The 20,220-nt window shown below is 42.5% G+C and overlaps 1 protein-coding gene and 1 long non-coding RNA gene across 6 annotated transcripts in view; both read left to right on the top strand.

Moving 5' to 3' along the window:
• The window catches only part of ctnna1 (catenin (cadherin-associated protein), alpha 1), a 132,960-nt gene extending 120,250 nt beyond the window's left edge, over positions 1 to 12,710 (top strand). For all 5 annotated transcript variants that reach the window (XM_052073531.1, XM_052073525.1, XM_052073526.1 and 2 more), the window contains 2 exons: positions 9,267 to 9,401; positions 11,145 to 12,710. In XM_052073531.1, coding sequence (XP_051929491.1) covers positions 9,267 to 9,401; positions 11,145 to 11,435 — 426 coding nt within the window. In that variant the 3' untranslated portion in view covers positions 11,436 to 12,710. The remainder of the gene's footprint in view (positions 1 to 9,266; positions 9,402 to 11,144) is intronic.
• Positions 12,711 to 14,346: 1,636 nt separating this feature from the next.
• Positions 14,347 to 19,897, top strand: LOC127608297 (uncharacterized). The gene is made up of 3 exons (XR_007964232.1): positions 14,347 to 15,104; positions 16,992 to 17,116; positions 19,434 to 19,897. It is a non-coding gene; the product is annotated as an uncharacterized LOC127608297 (long non-coding RNA).
• The last annotated feature ends 323 nt before the right edge of the window (positions 19,898 to 20,220 follow it).

Raw genomic sequence — 20,220 nt, 5'->3', positions numbered from 1 at the left:
CATCACCACAATGTGGCCCATGACAAACATGAGTTTGACACCCCTGATTTAAAGTAATATTGCCAGGACTGAACTCGGCATCAACCTTGACCAAAGCCCCCAAATGGCTACCACATATTTTAGCTTTGTAGTAAAGTCGTTGAATGTCCTGTTTATTCTTTAAAAAAAAGAAAAAAAGGATGACCAAGCAAATGTGGAAATGTACTCACTCATTTGGCAAAAGACTGCGCGAAGAATTTTTTGGCGACAGTAGTATTTCATAATCCTCACTCCTCTCACAAAATTAAAAAAAAAATACAATATCCCAGCCTTGTTCATATCATTTTTTTTCTCGTTTATATTTTATAACGCGATCATGTCCCCATCTCTTCATTGTCTTTTCACTTGCTGGACCATTTTTATAAAGTCGTGGAGGGTTATTATTTTATCTTTTTTTAATGAGAGTTTGCATTAACTCTAGAATTGCCTCAGTTATCAAATCCATAATCGCAGCAATCAAAGGAACCATTGATTTAATAAGCCATTCACGGTTTCACTGTACAGGTGTGTGTGTGGTGTGTTTTTAGACGCGCATGGTTTGATCTTTGATATTATATTATTATGCTGCTGATAGGATCTGCCAGGTAGTATCAGGGTGTGGAAGGCTGGCTTGGGTGGGCCGGCGTAGCGGTGCTGCAGCGCATCACTCGCCTGGCGTGACAGGGATAGCAGCTGACTTGGCCGGAGTCGAGCAATGTCGAGCTGAGCTTGCAAAATGTGGCTCAAGGAACTCGGTCCATACTTGTGGGGTAGCCTCCTCTGCCGCTGACCGAGCTGAGTTTATCAACCGATGTACCGAGCAAAAGTTGCAGTTGTCATCCATGTTTATCTTCAAGTATCTCCACATGGTTGACATGAGTCCTATCAGGAAGGTAAATGTCAGGCTGGTGAAGTGTTATCGGTTAATTTTTATGAGTACAGATGTACAGAAGCGGGTATCACACCCTGGTTTAAATGCATCCCTATTTCATGGTACTGTATATTTAATACTATTTTTTTAACCTTCTCTTATCTAATACCTTTAAATAATTACATCTCTCACTTCTAGACGCACTTTGCGGCATGTGTTGTGCTCGAATATATGACAAGCCGGAGAAATCCTACTATAGCATCCTTTACTGAACTCCAATCAATTAATAATTTCCATCCATTGCCAAAACTGACTGAGCAAAAAAAAAAATACCTTTTCTGAAACAGTGATCATACACAGTATGTTCATGAGGATAATTTGAAACAATGTACAGTGAAACTCTACAACAAAATCATGTTTGCTGCAATAAATTTATCATATATCATTTTCCAATAGTGCATAAGTATGAGCATAAACTTATTTGACACTTCATATAGTCAGTGCAGAAAGAAGAAAGAAATTGCAAAATTTACATTCAGCATTCACTTTCACTTAAATCAATTTCTTGGATAATTTTATTTTGCTTCCTCCGCCTTTCATTTTGATCACTTTTACCCTCTCTTCCAGCGTCAGAGCTCTTCTTGTCTGCTGCTTGACATCCAAAGGTCCGTTTTGTAGCCATTTTAGCAATGCAACATTCTTGCTGCGTCTGAAACTAACAATAACAAATACTCCGTGGACTACTGCGCATGTGTAATCCAGTGTGGTGGTTGCTGTTGCCGTTTCTGAACGAAGCAGTAGAGGTCGCTGTCGGATTAGACTTTGTTGTAGTGAATCTCGTCGCGAGGTAAGAGCAGAGAAAACGATTTAGTATAACACAACAGGGTTTTTTTTTTTCGTTGTATGGGGGCAGGAAAGGTGGAATGCTGTTAATACATGAAGATTTTTTCACACTGGGGGGGGGGGGGTATTTTCGCCCATGTAGGTTTCGTTGTATAAGAGTTTCACTGTAGTCGAAATGCAAATTGCAAATCCTGCACAGGTAACCACGTCAGCCTTGAATTTGCATTATCCAAACAATCTTGGTGGATCTTGTCGCTTTTGCACAACTTATGTATGCCCTTGTCACAGTCCAGGAGGCCTTGCAGAGTGAAGCCAGCAGCTGAGCTGAGCACGAGCACAAGTGATGCTTTCACAGCGCTCTGCTCTCAGCCGTCTGAATTCTTCCCCAAGCCCTTATTAGCATGGTTGCTGCATTCGGCCTGATCGCAGGTCTTGTGTCTATGTGTGTGTGTGGGTGTGTGGGTGTGTTGCGCGTGCGTGCGTGCGTGCGCGCCCGCACTTGGTGTTCGTGCAAGCTGCAGTTGAATCCTCATGTTTCCCTTCTCCCCAGTTGGATATCACTCTTATTTCTCCATACGGTTTACCCTCTGGCTCACTCTTCATCCTCATGCTTTCTCCAAGTGCTTGTTTTCACTTTCATGTTTTTGGTTTTGCCCTGTTTTTTAACCTTTTTTCTTGTTCCCATTTTCTTCCTCCTACCATCTATGTAGTGGTCCTCATCTGTAAAATGATCCCCTCTAGCTTTCTTGTCCCCATTGTTTGTTGTAATTTTCTTTTTTGTTTGTAATTTTTCCACAAATCCCTCCTCTCCACTTGGCCCATATTTCTATCAATCAGGAATAGATAGCAATGGTGTAGGAGATTCAGCCTATGCCATTCACACTGTCACAGGGCATCAGTCGGGGTGCTCAATGAAGGCTACAAAGGAAAATATAGTTGCAGTCATCCGTTTTAATGATTTTCTTTTATAAAGTGAGTGCGAAACAGGCAGTGTTGCCTCAGCATTGATTGTGTAAATTCTGTGCACAACCATGTTAGGCTTCGGTCAATGATATTGGCAGTTGAGTTTCAATATCATAATTTAAGAGTGTCCAATTCAATAAATCCAATTGAATTTTTTTTTCTTTTATCCACCAGGATAAAACGTGGATTACGTTATAATCTGAAAATGGGAGTACCATATTTTCATGACCATTCGGCGCACTGTGTTGTTGGGCGCAGCCAGGCATGGTAAAACATACGCCATCTTAAACATATGGCATGCATGCACGCACGCTAAAAACACAATTTTAAAAAGGCAATGGAAGCAAAACTGAGTTCGGTTGTACTTTATTTCGCCATTTTACAATGTACTCACGCGACTGATACCTGCGAGGGGCGTGCCTTTAGCGTCCTCTTACACACCCACCCTTCACTCATTGGCGACTGGTACCTGCTAGTAGGGACGTGCCTTTAGCGTCCGTCCTCTTACACGCCCACCCTTCACTCAATGGCGGACTTCCGCATGCCTGTCGTCACTCACTCCGCCTTTTCTCTATATAAACAGTGTGTCGGCCAGAGGTGCTCTCAGTCAGGCTTTGGAACTCGGCGCATGTACTGGACGCTCTGCATTATAAGGGATCCTGTCCATTTTGAAGAACATTTTAGACTTTTAATGGCGCCTTATAGTCGTTAAAATACGGTACCTGAATTGTGCCAATGTTGTCAGTGCATGGTAATGTCTTGACCCAACTTATGGCATCAAAAGAAAAAAACATATGCAGTTCGTACTGCTAGCAAGAGTTGATTGTAGCCTCATCTCATGAAACAACGTTTTGCTAGTCTTAGTCTTTTTTTTTTTTAACCCAGAGGTGACGATTCCAAAATAGTTGTAGCAAAGCTGAAGCCCAAGGTCACACGTCATCTTGAGCTTATACTGAACACATTTAGGTTCCTGGTCAAAGACAAATATCACAGAAAAGTTTAGAATTCCATCTTTTATGTGTGTTAAACAACTCAAGGGAGAGCAGCTTTTTTTTATGCCACCCACTTTTTAAGTGAGCAAAAGTATTGAAGCGGACAGGTACTTCATCGAAAAGCTTGTAGGACAACAGAAATGATACACTATCACACCATTGCTTGCTTACCTTTGGATTCAGTTTTAAAAAGTGAAACGGTGTCTGTTTATGAAGAGTGTTAGATTTAAGATATCCTTTATTTGTCCCACACTGGGGAAGTATTCAGCCTACAGCAGCAAGAATGTGGGTAGATAGAAGAAAAACAAACACCGTTGAATAAAGTGCAATGTAAATACAAAATGAATAAATCGCAGTGCTATTTACAATTGTTTTTCACATCATTCCATTATTATTATTATTTTTATTCAGCAGCCTGACAGCAGTCGGTAGGATCGAGCGTCTGTATCTCTCCTTCTTGCAGCGCGGGTGTAACAATCTCTGGCTGAAGGAGCTACCCAGTGCTGGAGGGGGTGGGAGGGACTGGCCATCATAGCTTTTAGCTTAGTTAGCATCCTTCTGTTGCCCACCTCCTCCAGAGTGTCAAGGGAGCAGCCCAGGACAGAACTGGCCTTCCTGACCAGTGGCTCCACTCTCTTTCTGTCCCGGGCTGAAATGCTGCCTGACCAGCAGACAATGCCATAATGGATGGCCGAGGCCACCACCGAGTTATAGAAAGTCTTAAGGAGCAACCCCTGAACCCCAAAAGACCTCAGTTTCCTGAGTAGGAAGAGTCGGGCTCTGTCCTTTCCTAATCAGGGTGTCCGTGTTTGTAGACCAGTCCAGTCTGTTGTTCAGAAGAACACCTAGGTACTTGTAGGAGGTCACCCTCTCTATGTCCATACCCTGGATGTTCATCGATGCTGGTGAGGACTGTTTCCTGCAGAAATCCACAACCAACTCCTTAGTTTTCCTAGGGTTGATCTGGAGGAGATTCTGCTGGCACCAGTCCACAAAGTCCTTTGTCAGTCCCCTGTACTCCCGCTCGTCCCCCTCTGTAATGAGGCCAACAATCGCAGAGTCATCGGAGAACTTCTGAAGGTGGCAGTTTGGAGTGGTGTGTCTGAAGTCCGAGGTGTAAAGGATGAACAGGAATGGAGCCAGAACAGTCTCCTGTGGCGCTCCAGTGCTGGAGAGAAGCATGTCCGACTCACAGCTCTGCAACCTCACGTACTGCGGCCAATTTGTGAGGACGTCTATGATCCATGCTGTGTGATGGTGGTCCACTCCGGCGTTCTGCAGTTTGCCTCCCTGTAAGTTGGGCTGGATGGTGTTGAAGGCACTGGAGAAATCAAAGAACATGATTCTCACAGTGCTCCCAAGTGTGACAGCACTGAGTGGAGGAGGTAGATAATGGCGTCTTCCACGCCAATGCCAGGCTGATAGGCAAACTGCAGAGGGTCGAGTGCGGGTCCAGGCTCAGCAGCGGTCGATGGTGGGTGAGGACGAGTCTCTCCAGCGTCATCAAGTGAGACGTCAGTGCCGTTCTGTAGCTGTTCAGCTCCTTAGGGTGGGGGGTCTTGGGCACTGGGACCAGGCACGAAGTTTTCCACAGCTATGGAGCTCTGCCCAGCTTCAGGCTCAGTTTGAACATGTGCTGGACAATGTCACACAGCTGGTCAGAGCAGCTGGGAACTGATCCTGTCTGGACCTGCTGCCTTCCTCACATTCATCTTCCTCAGTTGGTTCCTCACCTGCTCTGTTGTGACGGACAGGCAGGAACCAGGTGACAGACTGCGTTGTTGAGAGCTGGTCGAAAGAGGAGGGGGAGGAGAAGAAGTCCTCAGTGAGAGTGGTTGGTGGTTGGGGGAAGGGACAGACGACTGGTTGAAAAAACGGTTTAGTCCATCTGCCCAGTCCTTGTCCTTCTCGGTCAATGTCTTTGGACTGTCATGGCCTGAGATGGTTTCCAGGCCCCTCCAGACACCAGTGACATTGCTGGCCTGTAACTGGTCCTCCAATTTCATCCTGTATGTCTTCTTCCCCTCTCTGATCTTTCTTCTCAGCCTTCAGCTCCTCTGTCTCTCGACATAAAAGCTCTCTTCTTCTCCTTCAGGAGGGCCTTTATGTCGGGATTAATCCATGGTTTGTTGTTGGAAAAACACCACACAGTTCCGGTGGGTACGGTGTTCTCCTCACAAAAGTTTATGTAGTCCGTGATGGTGTATGTGAGTGCATCAATGTCGTCCACATGAACCTCACTGAAGAGTTCCCACCGGGTTGTCTCTAAGCAGTCCCGCAGAGCATCTTCAGCTTCCGTGGACCATTTCCTGACCATTCTGGTCACAGTTGGATGCCTGTGCACCAGGGGTTTGTACACAGGCTCGAGAAATACCAAGTTGTGGTCTGCTCTACCGGGAGGGGGAGGGGTTTATATGCCTCCTTGGTATTGGCATAAAACAAGTCCAAAATTTTATTGTCTCTAGTGGCACAGGTTACATATTACGTGAAGGTTGAAAGGGAGGACGACAGAGAGACATGGTTGAAGTCCCCAGACATGATCAGCAGGGCGTTGGGGGACTGTGTTCACGACAGTCATCAGGGCATCACACCCTGCATGACCATTAGCCGACGGGGGGGGACGTACATTGTCACAGCTATGATGTGTGAGAATTCCCTCGGGAGATAATGGGGCCTCAGGCTAATGGCTAGCAGCTCAACGTCCCGGCTGCAGAGTTTCTTTGATCGTGAGATGCCCCGGATTGCACCATTTGTCTTTTACCTACCTTTTCTCTTTCCACTCCCTTCATTCCTGTCCCCCCGTATGAGTTGGAAGCCTTCCAACTCCGCATGTGTGTTCTAAGTGTATTTTCACGACTATTCGACGCACCGTACAAATGGCCGCCGTCTCATTAATGGGTGACATTTCTGTATTTTACACATACACAGGACGCACCGTACTAATGGCCGCAGTTTTACAGTGGTAAAACATACGGCAGCTTAAACATACGGCATGCATGCGCGCACTCTAACACGTTAGCTTGAAGCATACGGTAGCATGCCAAGACATACAGATAAGCTAAAAACACGTTTTTAAAAAGGCAACGAAAGCAGAACTGAGTTTGGGTGTATTTTATTTAGCCATCGTACAATGTTCTCACGTTTTTCGATCAATCATCACCCAGAAATCCATCAAAGTCCTCATCCTCTGTATCAAAAGCAGAGGACTACACATCTCAGTTGTCATTGAATGCATCACATGCTAGTGTGAGTTGCTACGCATTGCCGAGCGGAAAGAAGGAGTAGCAACAGCAAAGTCAACATTTCTCTCGTGTGAAGCTTTCCCACATTTGAAAGTAAAGAACAGAGCGAAACATGGTGGCAGCGCGTGTGTGTGTAGAAAGAATTGAACAATTGTGCAAGTACCGTAATCCATCAAAAATGCCGCGTTGTTCAAAAACGAGAGGCGTTGTTGCGTATTGTGGCGTAACTCGCCAAGCGCTGCCTCTCACTCTTTGTAAAGTTGTGTTTGCCACCAATCATCCATTGTTCCCATGCCGTTCGCAACTTTACTTTGAACGCCCGGTTGATGCCAATGTCCAGCCGTTGGAGTTCTTTAGTAAAGCCTCCGGGAATAACGGCAAGCTCAGAGTTCATTTGCTTGACTTGTTTTTTCACCGCTGCTGTGAGATGGGCACGCATGCCAAAAGCATAACCGGTGGCTTTAAGTTTGAACTGAGCTTCGTAGGCGTGTCTTTTTGTCGAATTTATTTTCAGGGGTTCTTAGAAACCAAAACCGGAGTTGTTTTGCAACAATGCACATTGCCACACTCTATACAAGTGTTGGTACTGGCTTGAGGCGTCCCTTCAGCGTCCACTTACACGCCCACCCTTCACCATTGGCGGACTAGCTTGCCTGTCCTCTCTCTCCCTCTCTCTCTCTCTCTCTCTCTCTCCCTCTCCATATATGTATATATACACGCCCACCCTTCCCTGATTGGCCGACTTATTTCCCGCATGCCTGGCCACAGTCACTTCCGCCTTTTCTCTATATAAACAGCGTGTCGGCTGTCAGTCAGATTTTGGAACTCAGCGCATATAAAGGACGCTCCGCACCATAAGGCGTCCTGTCCATTTTGGAGAAAATTTAAGACTTTTAATGGCGCCTTATAGTCGTGAAAATACGGTAATCGCTGTTAGCCACGACTCCATGAGTAGCATTAGTCCTTCCCGGCTCGACACCCTCGTCTCCTCCTCTTCAACTCGGGTGGGATATCCGGTTTGTCACCAGCCAGTAGCCCGCCATGCTAACAGCTGGTCCTTACTGTAAACAATGGAGTTGCGTGTGCTATCGGGATCTCCGTTCACAGGATACGTAAAAAGATAAAAGCAAATAAAGGAGATGAACAGAAATGAAGCTGCCTCCCTTCCCCCCGTAAGTTTGGGGTAGAAAATGGGAAGAAGAAATAAAGTAAAAGGACGAAAAAAAAACTCAAACAGCTGGAGAGGCAGCCACTCAGGGGGCGCCATAAAAAAAAAAAACTCTTGTTAACTCAAGAATTGCCACAGTTAGCCAAGTAACAGCGGGGCAATCAAAGGAGCAGTTGATTTAATGAGTCATTGCAGTTTCACTGTGTGTATTTGAGATTATGCATATAGGCTGACAGGATCAACCCGGTAGCCTCTGTGGTCTGCAGGATGGAGGAGGGCCGGCCGGACATTGTGACATGTCCAATGGCTGGCTCGACTGGAGCTGAGCAGTGAAACAAGGCAACCGGGGTTTGAAATTTGCTTACATTGATCTGCGGTCACAACTCGCTCAAGTGGCCACCTCCATCACTGCGCGAGCAAAGGTTATCATGCTTTTTGCCGGGCATGATTTTTGTTGGGCTAAGCATTTCGTCATCCGTATTTGCCTTTCCATCTCTGAAGTGGTGTCCAAACGGGAAAGTATGTCTCCTAACCTCAAATCGTTTGATTCCATTTCAAACTCGGGGCGGACTCTTGATGCCATCTGACCTTTCTGCTGAAAATGCTTCAGGTCCGCGGTTGAAATTCAGAGCTTTTCAATGGTATACAAATTGACATGGATTCATGCTTTCATCTTGCTGTGTTCCCACATACAAATAGATTGAGAGGTTTATTGAATAAAAAGAGTAATTCCTATGATTGTCAATTAACAGTGCCTCATTTTCAAGTGCAGTTGTATTTTTGTATTCAAATCCACTTGACACCAACAAGATCGAAATAATTTGTAATAACATTTGCATTTTGTTATCCGAGCCACCTATGACAAAATGGATTATCCCTGTGGGTGTTTTGAGTTGATCGTTTTGGCTGTGAGCATATTCCTGCTGCCAGCGTCTATCTTAGGCGTCATCCTGCCGCCAAGTCATCTTCAAAGTGTGGGATCCGTCCGTGTGTCTGTACAATACCACAGATATCAAGCTCGAGAAATGGGAACCGACGGTAGAAGTGGCAAATTGGATTCATTGCAACCGCCCACCAGCTGTAAAAATTCAAGAATCGCCTGTCCATTCATACACGATTGATACAAATGAACGTAGCACATTTGTTAACGGATTGTCTTTGTCTTGCAGTGCCCAGACTCAACCTGTAAGCAGGACCTGCTCGCCTACCTGCAGCGTATCGCCTTGTACTGCCACCAGCTCAACATTTGCAGCAAAGTCAAGGCTGAGGTTCAGAATCTGGGAGGAGAGCTGGTTGTCTCGGGGGTGAGTTCACCGTCATTTTAATAATGGACACCAGGGAGTCATTTATAATTTACTCTCTTTAATGTGCTCAGCCACCAAAGTAACTGAAGATTTGCGGAGCAGCTAAAACCGATGTTAAATGACATACTGTATGAAATAAGCCTAACTGTTGGTGAAATGTTTTGACATCTGCTGCGAGGAGAGCGAAGTCGAGTGTGTGAGTCTCAAAGGTAACCGACTGAATCCTGCGAAGGATGAGGACAGCAAAAAAATTCAAATCATTCTGCAAAAGAGCTTTTCAAATGCCACTCTGCTCACATACTCTTGTAGATTCGCGTCACATATGAAAACAAAACAGCAGGTTGATCGAGCGGCACTCGGTTGCTTCAGCTCTCGTCACATGAAAATTGTCACCTCGTATTGCTATTTTGTGTAGTGCATAATTTGAACCTTTTTAGGATCAATTGTCCTATCAAACTATTCTACCGAATAATCGAGTTTTCTGATCACTGTAAACTTTGCAGCAATAGAAGACTGAAAGGTCATGACTAGTTACAGTAAAATGAATGTTTTATCTGTCCTGGAAATGTCCGTGATAGGTGATACAACAGCACACAAAAAATCCCTGTTTCCTAATTGTAGAGACAGCAGAGAATGAATGCAGGTTGGATTTGAAAATTCTACTTCAAACTAGAATGGCTAAAATGGCTGACCTTAACTAGATTCCTGCATCACAATGTGGCCAAAATTACAATCCTGGTCGGTTTTGCAACTTGCTTGTTGGGGCGGATGCCGCATGCTAAACTTGTGAGCTCGATGGTGAGACTGTTGGCCTTCATTTTTGTTGGGCTGAGAGGTGGCAGCAAATTAAGAACATACCTCACCCATTAGTTGCCATGACTACTACTACCACTCCTATAACTTCTTTCATTTCTTCATCTACTTTCACGTGGTATTTGACAAATATTTTTGTGCATTTTGTGCAGCTCTTTCTTTTAGCATATGGTTGTGCGACTTAGTCTGAAAATTCCCAGAAATTCTATTTCCCGTTCTTCTTTCCTCTTTACCACCATTGATACTTTTCTTTGGTAGTGTCAATTAAAGGAAAAACTCAACAACCTTACATGCTGTCACACAAAATGAATACTCAATTTTAGTTTGGCTTTTGGGCAATTTTATTTATTTTCCAGACATTTTGGGCTAACTTGAAATGTATTCACGTTTCGAGCATTTGACTTGGGTGGTTCCACTGTACTTGCATTTAATTACATGGGCACCTTGTAATGAATTTCAATTACTGTAGTATTTGCGTTCGGTTTAGTTGAATTAGTGCTCGTGTGTACTGTATATTGACAAATAAGAAAGGTAATAGCTTTTTTAAATGGAAAGCAACGACATTGCCTACATGCGTGTGCTGTTTACAGCGTTGTTAAAGCATTAATTAGCCACTTGCCGTTCAACCTGATTTTAATAGCAAGCCTCTGTGCATGAAATAATGAATCCATTTACCCTTTCAGCAAGGCTGACAGGCGTCTGCGTTTTTAACACTTGGCATAAGTGTTACCAATTTCTCGAGGGCTTTTAAATTGTTGAGATTAAATTAGTTTGACCTTTTTCTCTAGTCTCCAGTTCCTCGCATATGTTTATATGTCAAAACGTGGAAAGGTTGTTGATTCTAGCCTACCCAAACAAAAGAAGCCTTTGTTTTCTAACATCTCAGAGGCTAACTGTGTTCTTGCATCTCTCTCTTTCTCACATGAACAGTTGGATAGCGCCATGTCCCTCATTCAGGCTGCAAAGAATCTGATGAACACCGTGGTGTCCACTGTAAAGGCGTCGTATGTCGCCTCCACCAAGTACCAGAAGAACAAAGGTATGGAGGCCCTCAATATGCCTGCCATCTCCTGGAGGATGAAGGCGCCAGAGAAGAAACCTCTGGTTAAGCGAGAGAAGCAAGATGATGGCCAAACTAATCGGGTCAAAAGATCCTCTCACAAGAAGCATGTCAACCCCGTGCAGGCCCTGAGCGAGTTCAAAGCAATGGATAGTATCTAGAGCCATTTTGTTTATGTAGAGAGAATCAAGCTTGGCATTCTATTAAAAATAGCTTTTAACTTTTTTGTGTGGAAATTGTAATCTTTCCATTGTTCCATTGATGTATATGTGCATTTGCCTCGTCTCAATTCCAGTAGGCTCCTGTGTACTTTTTTTTTTCTTTTTGTGTGTGGGGAAAAAATAGTGTGGAATCAATTGGACACAGGTATTTTGTTTTGTATTTTCACATGTGTTTTCTGTTTTGTATGTATGATCTAATTCCACAAGACCATTCTCATTTCGGTTATATTATTACCATGCTGGGGTTCTCTGGTGTTTTTCATTTTGTTGATGATGGTCTGTTCCACAAATATCAACTATGCAAACTCCCAATGGCCTTATTTCAAGTCAAGCAATAATTGTTTGGTGACATTTGAATATGTCATGGCCCAACTGTAACAAGCCAAAGTTGCTACCATGTATTTGCACCTGTTCACACTTGATGACAGATGCGTCATCTCCATGACACATTTATTCCCCCCGTCATTTTGTTCAGCAATCATGGCTTTTTTGGCCGTGCAACTGAGATGTTCTCTCGACACATTTAAGCCAAACGGATCCGCTCCTTCAGTCCAACTCTTTGTGATGAAGCCTTTTCAAATCCAGTGGGCCAAACAATCAAGGATGTACGCCTCTTCTCTGCACAGCTGCCGAGCTTCATTTTTTGTCAATGAGAGCAACCTCCAAATCCTAAGAATGGGTCCAAATTGAGTTACCAATCCTTCGCTCTCCTCAGCCTGGGAGGAAGGCATGGAAAGAAAGGGGGACAGGGTTCCTACCTAATATGACTTGTTTTTTATTACTCGTCCTCAAGCTGGAAAACTGGTCCAGATTCTAAATGGGGAACTATCTTTTTGAAACCTAGACTCATCTCTTAAAGCTTTAAATCCAATAACTTTTTAAGTGTTCAAAAAGTCTGCTTTTGTTTCCCATTCAAATTTTGTGTTGCCAGTTTGGCATCACTGAACTAATCCCAGATGGGCTTTTATGTTCTCACCCTGAGCACCCCCCCCCCCCCCCCCCCATGCACAACCAGTCATCACAAAGGTTTTGTTTTTTTCCCCCCTCGTTTTGTGGTTTTGCTCTATTTAAGTTTGGAATACATACAAGTAAACAACTATTGCTGTGTATTGCTTTTTTGTTCTTTATAGATGACCTGTTAGTAGACACTATATTCGATTCATGTGCCTGCTCTGTATTTCAATAAACAACTAAATAAAACCATTCTCCCCAAAATGTTTTCCTCCCTCAATTGATTCCAAGCTTCATCGTGCCGCTAGATATACATTATATTATAATGGGCAGCATTTTTCACAACCCCGATTTGTTCAGTGGCTATGTCAGCACTGTTGGACAGTTGGCGTTGGTGCGGCTGGATGGATGGCCGCTGAAGTTGAGGATGAGGAGAGAGGAGCGTTGGCGAAGAGCGCCGATGCGTATTTGGAACCGTGAGTTGCCGCTTGGAATTGAAATGGATTTCCATGGGACAGGAGAAGTGAACCAATCTCTTTTTTCGTCAATGGATGCTACAGCTTTTTGTTGACTTTGAAACTTAGCTTGTAGCCGACGTGTGCTCATTTTGAGCATGACGTCTCTGATCCACTGGTTAAAGGACACTTTGATTCTCTCCTCTTTCATCTCAAACCGCTTCAAACAACAAAGCGTGTGACGGAAAAGTGGTTAGGACTGCACGACTGTCCGTGTTTTATGTTATGTGTTGTGTTTATTATTTTACTTTATGTTAACTGTTTTGTAAAGCGCTTTGTTACAGCTGCAGCTGTTGTGAAAGCGCTATATAAATCAGCATGTATTGTATTGTATTGTATTGTATTATGTTCGAAAACATTAAGCCAAGTTAACCCCTTAAAGTAAAATACTGGTTGACGAGAAAAGACTCCCAGTCGCACAAAATAAAACAATTTCATAATTGAAAACAACTGACTTCTGAATATAAAAGTTGAGTTCATTTTTTTAAGTGGTGCATAAAACTACTGGAGGTAACACACTCTACTCTCCAGCTGCATAAGATTGTCACCCACCACATGATTTAGGGTTGCATCATAATTAAAGTCCAATGGGCAAATATTCGATTGCTGGTCATGATCGGTCACATCACTTGTGGGCCGCTGTTCAGCAACAATTAGGGAATTAATGCTGGAGGATTTTTATTTTTTTTTTTTTTGCAAAGGACATGGAAGACAAATCTGTCTCAAGCTGCCTTTATAAGAAAACTATGAACATTATCCATTACATATGACATTGACATAGGTTTACTCTGAGGTCCTCTCCCCTTCCTAAAAACACAGTAGATACATGTTAGATGAATGTTTGACTGCTGAAACAAAGTAAACTGGGACAGGCTTAAATAACCCTGAAAGGATACCGTATGGAAAATGGATGGATGGTGGTGAATGAAACGCTTGCCTGGAACTGATATCACTGGATTATTTACGTTGAACTCTCAATCGCAATATGCAGATATTAATACAGACTCCTACATGTAGCATTTGGTGGAATAATTGGAGAAAATTGCCTAGATTTATTCAAACAACCAGTCCTAGGTGCATCGAGTGTTTTCCCAACATGTCAACACTCCTCCAAGACCAGGCATTTATATAGCGCATTTCCTAAACATGGTAACTCACGTGCTTTGGGCTGGCATCGCCAGGTTGGAGCACCTCATTGTCAGCACATAGTGCACGTATATCACAATGATTAGGCGGTAGACGAAGGGGGAAAAACGTAGAGTACAGCCAGCGTATGAACAGGGACTTTCGTGCTGGTGAGGTTGCTTTAGAGCGGTTCATTATCGGCCTTGAGTGCGCGCACCTCATGCAGAGAAAGAGTCGAAAGGGAGGAAAATTTCAACAATCAACCAAACTTTGGAAGAGGTCCCGAAAATGACATGCGGTGTCTTGAGAGCCCCTCGTGCAACCCAGTGGTATATATTCCAGCCACCCATTTGCACGAACAAGCCATTCATATTGCAGAGAACACACTTGCAGCACTGGACCCTAGTACGTATTTCCCACAGTTCAGTTTGTCTTATGTGTGACTCTCCGGTGCAGTGTTTTTTTTATTTGTAGATTTGTCACGTAGTGCAGAGGTCCAAAACCACTGATGCGCCGGCCAGTGGGCGCGGCCCATGTGGTACTGGCCCCTCACGGAGACAGACTAAAATCTTTTTTTTTTTTTTTGTATTTGGCTGGGTCTCAGTCAACCACACCACACTCTTTCAAGACCACCCAGCCAGTTGATTATCTTCCAACGGGCGATATAAATAGAGCTGGGTGACGGATATATGATCAAGATTCGTGATATTAAGTGACCAGAGGCGAGCAGCGATCACATTTACGCCATCAGACGCGGCGGAAATGTGCGCGACTCTAGCCAATCGGAGTCCGCTTTGCAACATTGGTTTGCAAGTTGAAGTAAACAGAAGCCGCCAATAAATGAAAGAAGCAGTACACAGAAAGTCATAGCAACAAATCGACGAAACTAACAGCCAAACGCGCAGCTCGTGGGCAGCCAACACTTCCGCAAATGAAGCTATTTTGACAAGAGAAGCTCCTGCCCGAGCGGTATCTATCTCCAGAGCGACGTGGAGGAGGAAATAAGCTGCTCTTCACGGTATGTCGTCAAAAACAAGACGATACAAGAAAACTGTTGCATTATGAGAACAAGCAGCGATCAAGTGGAAAGCGTGACAATGCGAGCCACGTTTGCACAGCCTGGCCGCAGTTAAATCGCTAATCCCGGTATCTAGCCGGCAACGACCGGATGAAAGCAGCTGTCAATTGTGTCGTCTGTTGATCAATCACATTTGCAAATAGCAATAATGATTACGCCGTATAAAGGGTCATAACTTTAAAATGATTATGTTTCCATTATAAGGCGTATTTATTATTTATGATTGGCCCATTTCTTAGTAGTTCACTGTTTTATTTTATAATCTTCTACATTTGCTGTGCGATTGAATAAAATTGATTGAAAGGAATGAAAAAAGTTAATAAAATTGTTAATTTCGCTATAATTATCTTTCTTCTCAGTACCATTGTTTCAAAACTGACAATTGATGGAAAAAAAAGGTTGCCGGCCAGCCAACAGCATGTACTCTCAACTCGTCCGCGACAGAAAAAAACGATCGGGGGCCCCTGACGCACTGTTTCTTCCATCCCGGCATTGTCTTGCTCACGTCTTTCCTTCTGAATGTTACTGCACTACGTTTTCACCGAATATCACCAATCAGACGGCTGTTTTAAAGCAGCACCTCTACCCCTCTAATACAACAATTTTGTTGGAGCATGCTATCCGTGTAAAATGATTTGAAGACTAATCCAGACCCTGACATCTTTAGGAGTCTTGTACTTGAAGAGAATCAGAATGTGTTGGTGTAACGCTGACTTAATAAGCCGAGGCAGACCTCATTAGCATGCTGTGTGTACGTCGCTATTTCAGCTTGTACCCTGCATTAATGTGGAGGACTCGATTTCCAAAAATGTTCTAGTCACTCCGACTTGTATTCATTTGCTTGAATCTCATTTTAACATTTTAAAATGTAATTCTGTGCTTCATCTCCGTGGTTCCTAAGTGTCCACACAGGAGATGAATCTTGGAAGAGTAATGCAGTTCATTGTGGTTTGAAATAGAATAAAAATTACACGGATTATTTTTATTATTTTTAAATTGCATGCTCCGTCATCATCCGCGGACGGGTTATAATCTTTTTTTTCTTTCAAGTTTTTCTTTATTTCATCTTACTTGTGTTGTTTAGTTTCATATACAGTACTTTTAATTAGTTTTTAGAGCAAGTTTGTTTGTCCTTATTTTTGGGGAAAATGCTTCCTTTTAGTTTAGATCAGAATTAGTTTTAGCCTAGTTGTTGTTGTTGTTTTTTTTTAATACAGGGAGTATTTGTCAAGTGCAAGATTAAAAACTCGTATTGTATTGTGTAATAATAAATGGCAAATGACAATTCTCAAATCCTGAAAGCTTATTTAGCAATAACAACAAAGGTTATTTCCGATATAATTCTAGTTAGTTTTAGTAATACAAGATGTGGTTTCAGTTATTTATTTATTTAAAGCATTTTTGTTTTTATATTATTTCATTAACAAAAATGCTTTTTCAATTTTTTTTCTCATTTGGTTAGTTTTCGTTAACAATAATTAATAACCTTGCCAAGGACCACGACTAGTTTTCCCATGTGATCCTTTTTTTTAAAATGTCGCCCATGACAGACTAGCAAAATATTGGCATACTTTTAGGAATCCAACAGTCCATTAACGCCTCAAAACAATCAGTTGACCTCCAAAACTCAACAGCTTTAATTCTGTGTCTCATCTCATAATTTGCACAGGCTAAAGATTGTACAATTTAGAAGACAACCAGAACTTTTCAGGAAAAAAATAGGTCTCAAAAGTTTGAGATACACCTGGCGTTTGTGTCCCTCACAAGTTCAGTTTCAACGTATTCACTGTTTTGCTTTTCTCTTTGGCTTTTTGTGCTTTTTTTCAGCAAGGTTCCCAAAAAGACAGGTCTCAACAAGTAATAAACATTTCCAGTAACTGTACGCGAAAGAGGCTTTCAAGCTCCAGTCATGGCTGAGTCCAGGAAGTAAAGTCTGACACCGCTGATCAAAGGTCAGGAACTTTTATATATACATTATGTATAAGATAAGATAAGATAAGATATCCTTTATTCGTCCCACACTGGGGACATGTTTTGCGTTACATCAGTGATTATATTTCCACTTAATGTATCTGTTAGAGCTGTCAAATGATTAAAATATTTAATCTAATTAAAAATGCAACTGTCCTAATTAACTCAAATGAACTAAAAAATTTACTCACACATTTTTTATCGTTTCTGAATTTCCTTTTATATTATTTTCCCCCATTTTAATGCTCTCATCAACATGGAATCATGAATCAGTTTTCTATGTGCCAAATGCAAATATTTACTGAAATAACAATTTTGATTTTCAATTTTACATGAACATTTTTCACTTGGTTATTCACACATAATCTCTCACACAATATTACTGTCCATCAACAACGGTGAAAAAAATATTTTGTCACATAACAGCTGCTTTAACAGCTTTTTTTATGAAATCAAAATAGAGCAATATAACATTATAAAGTGCACATCTAAGGTAAACTAGTACTCGGCCTATAGTGGATTTAAACCATGGTTGCATACTTCATTTTTCTCCAGTTTGCTTTGAACACAGCAGTCTGTTTTTGCATGTTTGTTGAAGAATAACGAGACACCGGACACCAGTGTTCATTATGTGCCGCTGTATTCAAAACTGCGGCCGTACAAAAAAGCGCACGCACTTCCCCTGTGCTGCAGAGGCAAACCATTCTGGAAGGGGGGGGGGGGATTTCACTCCCCCTAACACAGTCAGGCTATGTTGATTGTGTTGGTCCTTCTTGCGCGGAAGTTTTGTGTAGACCTCATTTCGAATGACTACACTTGGTTCGATGACAACACTGTAGATGTTTTATTTTCGCTAGGTCGCTACCACTGCAGCGCAGTCACTGTCAGACGCACACAGAGAAGGTAACTTTGGTTTTGTCAGTGGAGCAATCTGGCAACCTTTTAAAAGTAAACTTTCCATTCATAAACTCTTTAAGTATCCGTTTTCGGTGTCTCGCGCTGCCATGTCTGGCAAAACAGACATGGGCGTGGACTTCTCCAGTGCGCTTGTTGTTTTGTTTCTGGTGTATTTATAGAGCACCGTAACATCCACTTGTGACGTTTGGCGCGTTAATCTCGCGAGAAAAAAATGTATCCCGTTAAAATTCATTTAAATTAATGGCAATAAAAACGCGATAAACTGACAGCTCTAGTATCTGTGTGACCGTCAGTTAAGAATGTTACACTCTGACTTAAGTACATGTACAGTTTTTGACTTGACAGTTTTGACCCTGTGAAAGCTGTCTTGTATTTCATTGATTTGCTATGGGGAAAAATGATTCCATATGCTTGGTTGCAAGCCTTTTCCACAGAAGTTGTAAACATTGTTTTGATTTTATCAGGGTTATGACCGGCATTATTTGATCAGTACCTTCTTTTTCTGTCCTATCTTTTCATTGATGCTATCACAATATACCATATACATGCGCAACAAACAGAGACAAGCCTGTCGAGGGAGATCTTGTCACACCTGTGATTGTTCTGTGAATTTATGATGCCTTTGTGGCCAGTGTAGTAAAGCAAAGCTCCTGTTTGGAGGGACTTTGTTTTTTGTGTGTCAGCTGTTCACTTCTGTTCAGTTCACCTTCTTAGCCACACACTATTAACACTACAGCTTATTCATTCACCAGTTTATGATGAGCTGTTTCCACAAAATGCATCCCGTTGCCATTTCTATTGCCATTGTTACATAAAATTGCATATGCTACGCGAGAGTTTTAATCCATGTAGTCCTCTGAATACATTATCTGTAGACCACACTTTACCCTGTTTTCAGAATCTTTCAGGCAGCATATTCCTGTTACCTAAATTATTATTGAGGACTAAGTGGAACCTCAGAGGGGATTGGGCCTTTTCTGTTGCCAGTCCTTCCCTTCCATGAAATGTATGGCTAGCTGCCTCTTTGTGTGGTTTTAAAACTCGTCTTAAAGCACACATTTTTATTCCTTGAGTTTTGACTCAACATGTTCCTTCGCTGAGATGTCTGCTGTATTTGTGTTTGTATTCGATGATTGATGAATTGGTTTATAATTATTCATTGATAGTATTTTGTTGATTTGTGTTATTAATTTACTGTTTTCACAGTTATTGTATGATGTCTTTTTTTTTCTCCATGTATGCAGCAATGATTGTTTGAAAGTCCTATATCGATAAAGTTTAGTTGCGTTATCAGATTTCAATTAAAAAAATATTCAGAATTGCACTTTATGATTTTAGAGTGATGTAAGACTAAGGTAACATGTTTATGTGTTTAACAAGTGGAGCAGCTGGAGCTCTGGTGCGGCCGACACAACCTCGGGCTGAACACGCTCAAGACTGTAGAGATGATCGTGGACTTCAGGAAACATTCTTCTCCTCAGTTGCCCCTCACACTATCCAATTGCCCTGTGTCAACCGTCGAGACCTTCAAGATCCCCCGCACCCTGCCCACCACCTTTTTCAGCCACTCCCCTCAGGCAGACGCTACAGATCCATGCGCACCAAATCCAGTAGACACTTAAACAGCTTCTTCCCTCTAGCCATTAACTCCTTAAACAGTCACTGACGTAGTCACTCTTCTTGCACCACAAAATGGTACTACAAAACTACTGGTTACTCTAAAATGGTTCAATGATTTTGTTGTTTACGATGATACTAGTGCAGCGTGTTATACCGGAGACAAATTCCTTGTGTGTTCTACATACTTGGCCAATAAAGATGATTCTGATTCTGATTCTGATTATATCTTGCTATCTGTTCATCCTCCTCGCATTGAAGAAAGCAGCTCTGTAAATATGGCTGCTCCACAGAGACCACTTGAGACTTGACAGATAATAAGTAGATCCTCCAGTGATGTGAAACAGGAAAACAAAATCTGCCAAGGCCTTGAAGAGCTAACAGGTGGGATGAGGCATTTGAATGACGACGGGATGGAAGAGCACAGGCGCAACTTATACTCTCGTGTCTGCCCTGCTGTGTCATCTAAATGAAGATTTATCAATCACAGTGCTCAAGTGTGACAGTTTAATCCATAGGTTAGGTTTTCTCCGCCCTTCCTGTTATATTA

The sequence above is a fragment of the Hippocampus zosterae genome, chromosome 1 (genome assembly GCF_025434085.1).
Source record: "Hippocampus zosterae strain Florida chromosome 1, ASM2543408v3, whole genome shotgun sequence".
NCBI lineage: Eukaryota > Metazoa > Chordata > Actinopteri > Syngnathiformes > Syngnathidae > Hippocampus > Hippocampus zosterae.
This window is presented reverse-complemented; position numbering and strand designations above follow the sequence as displayed.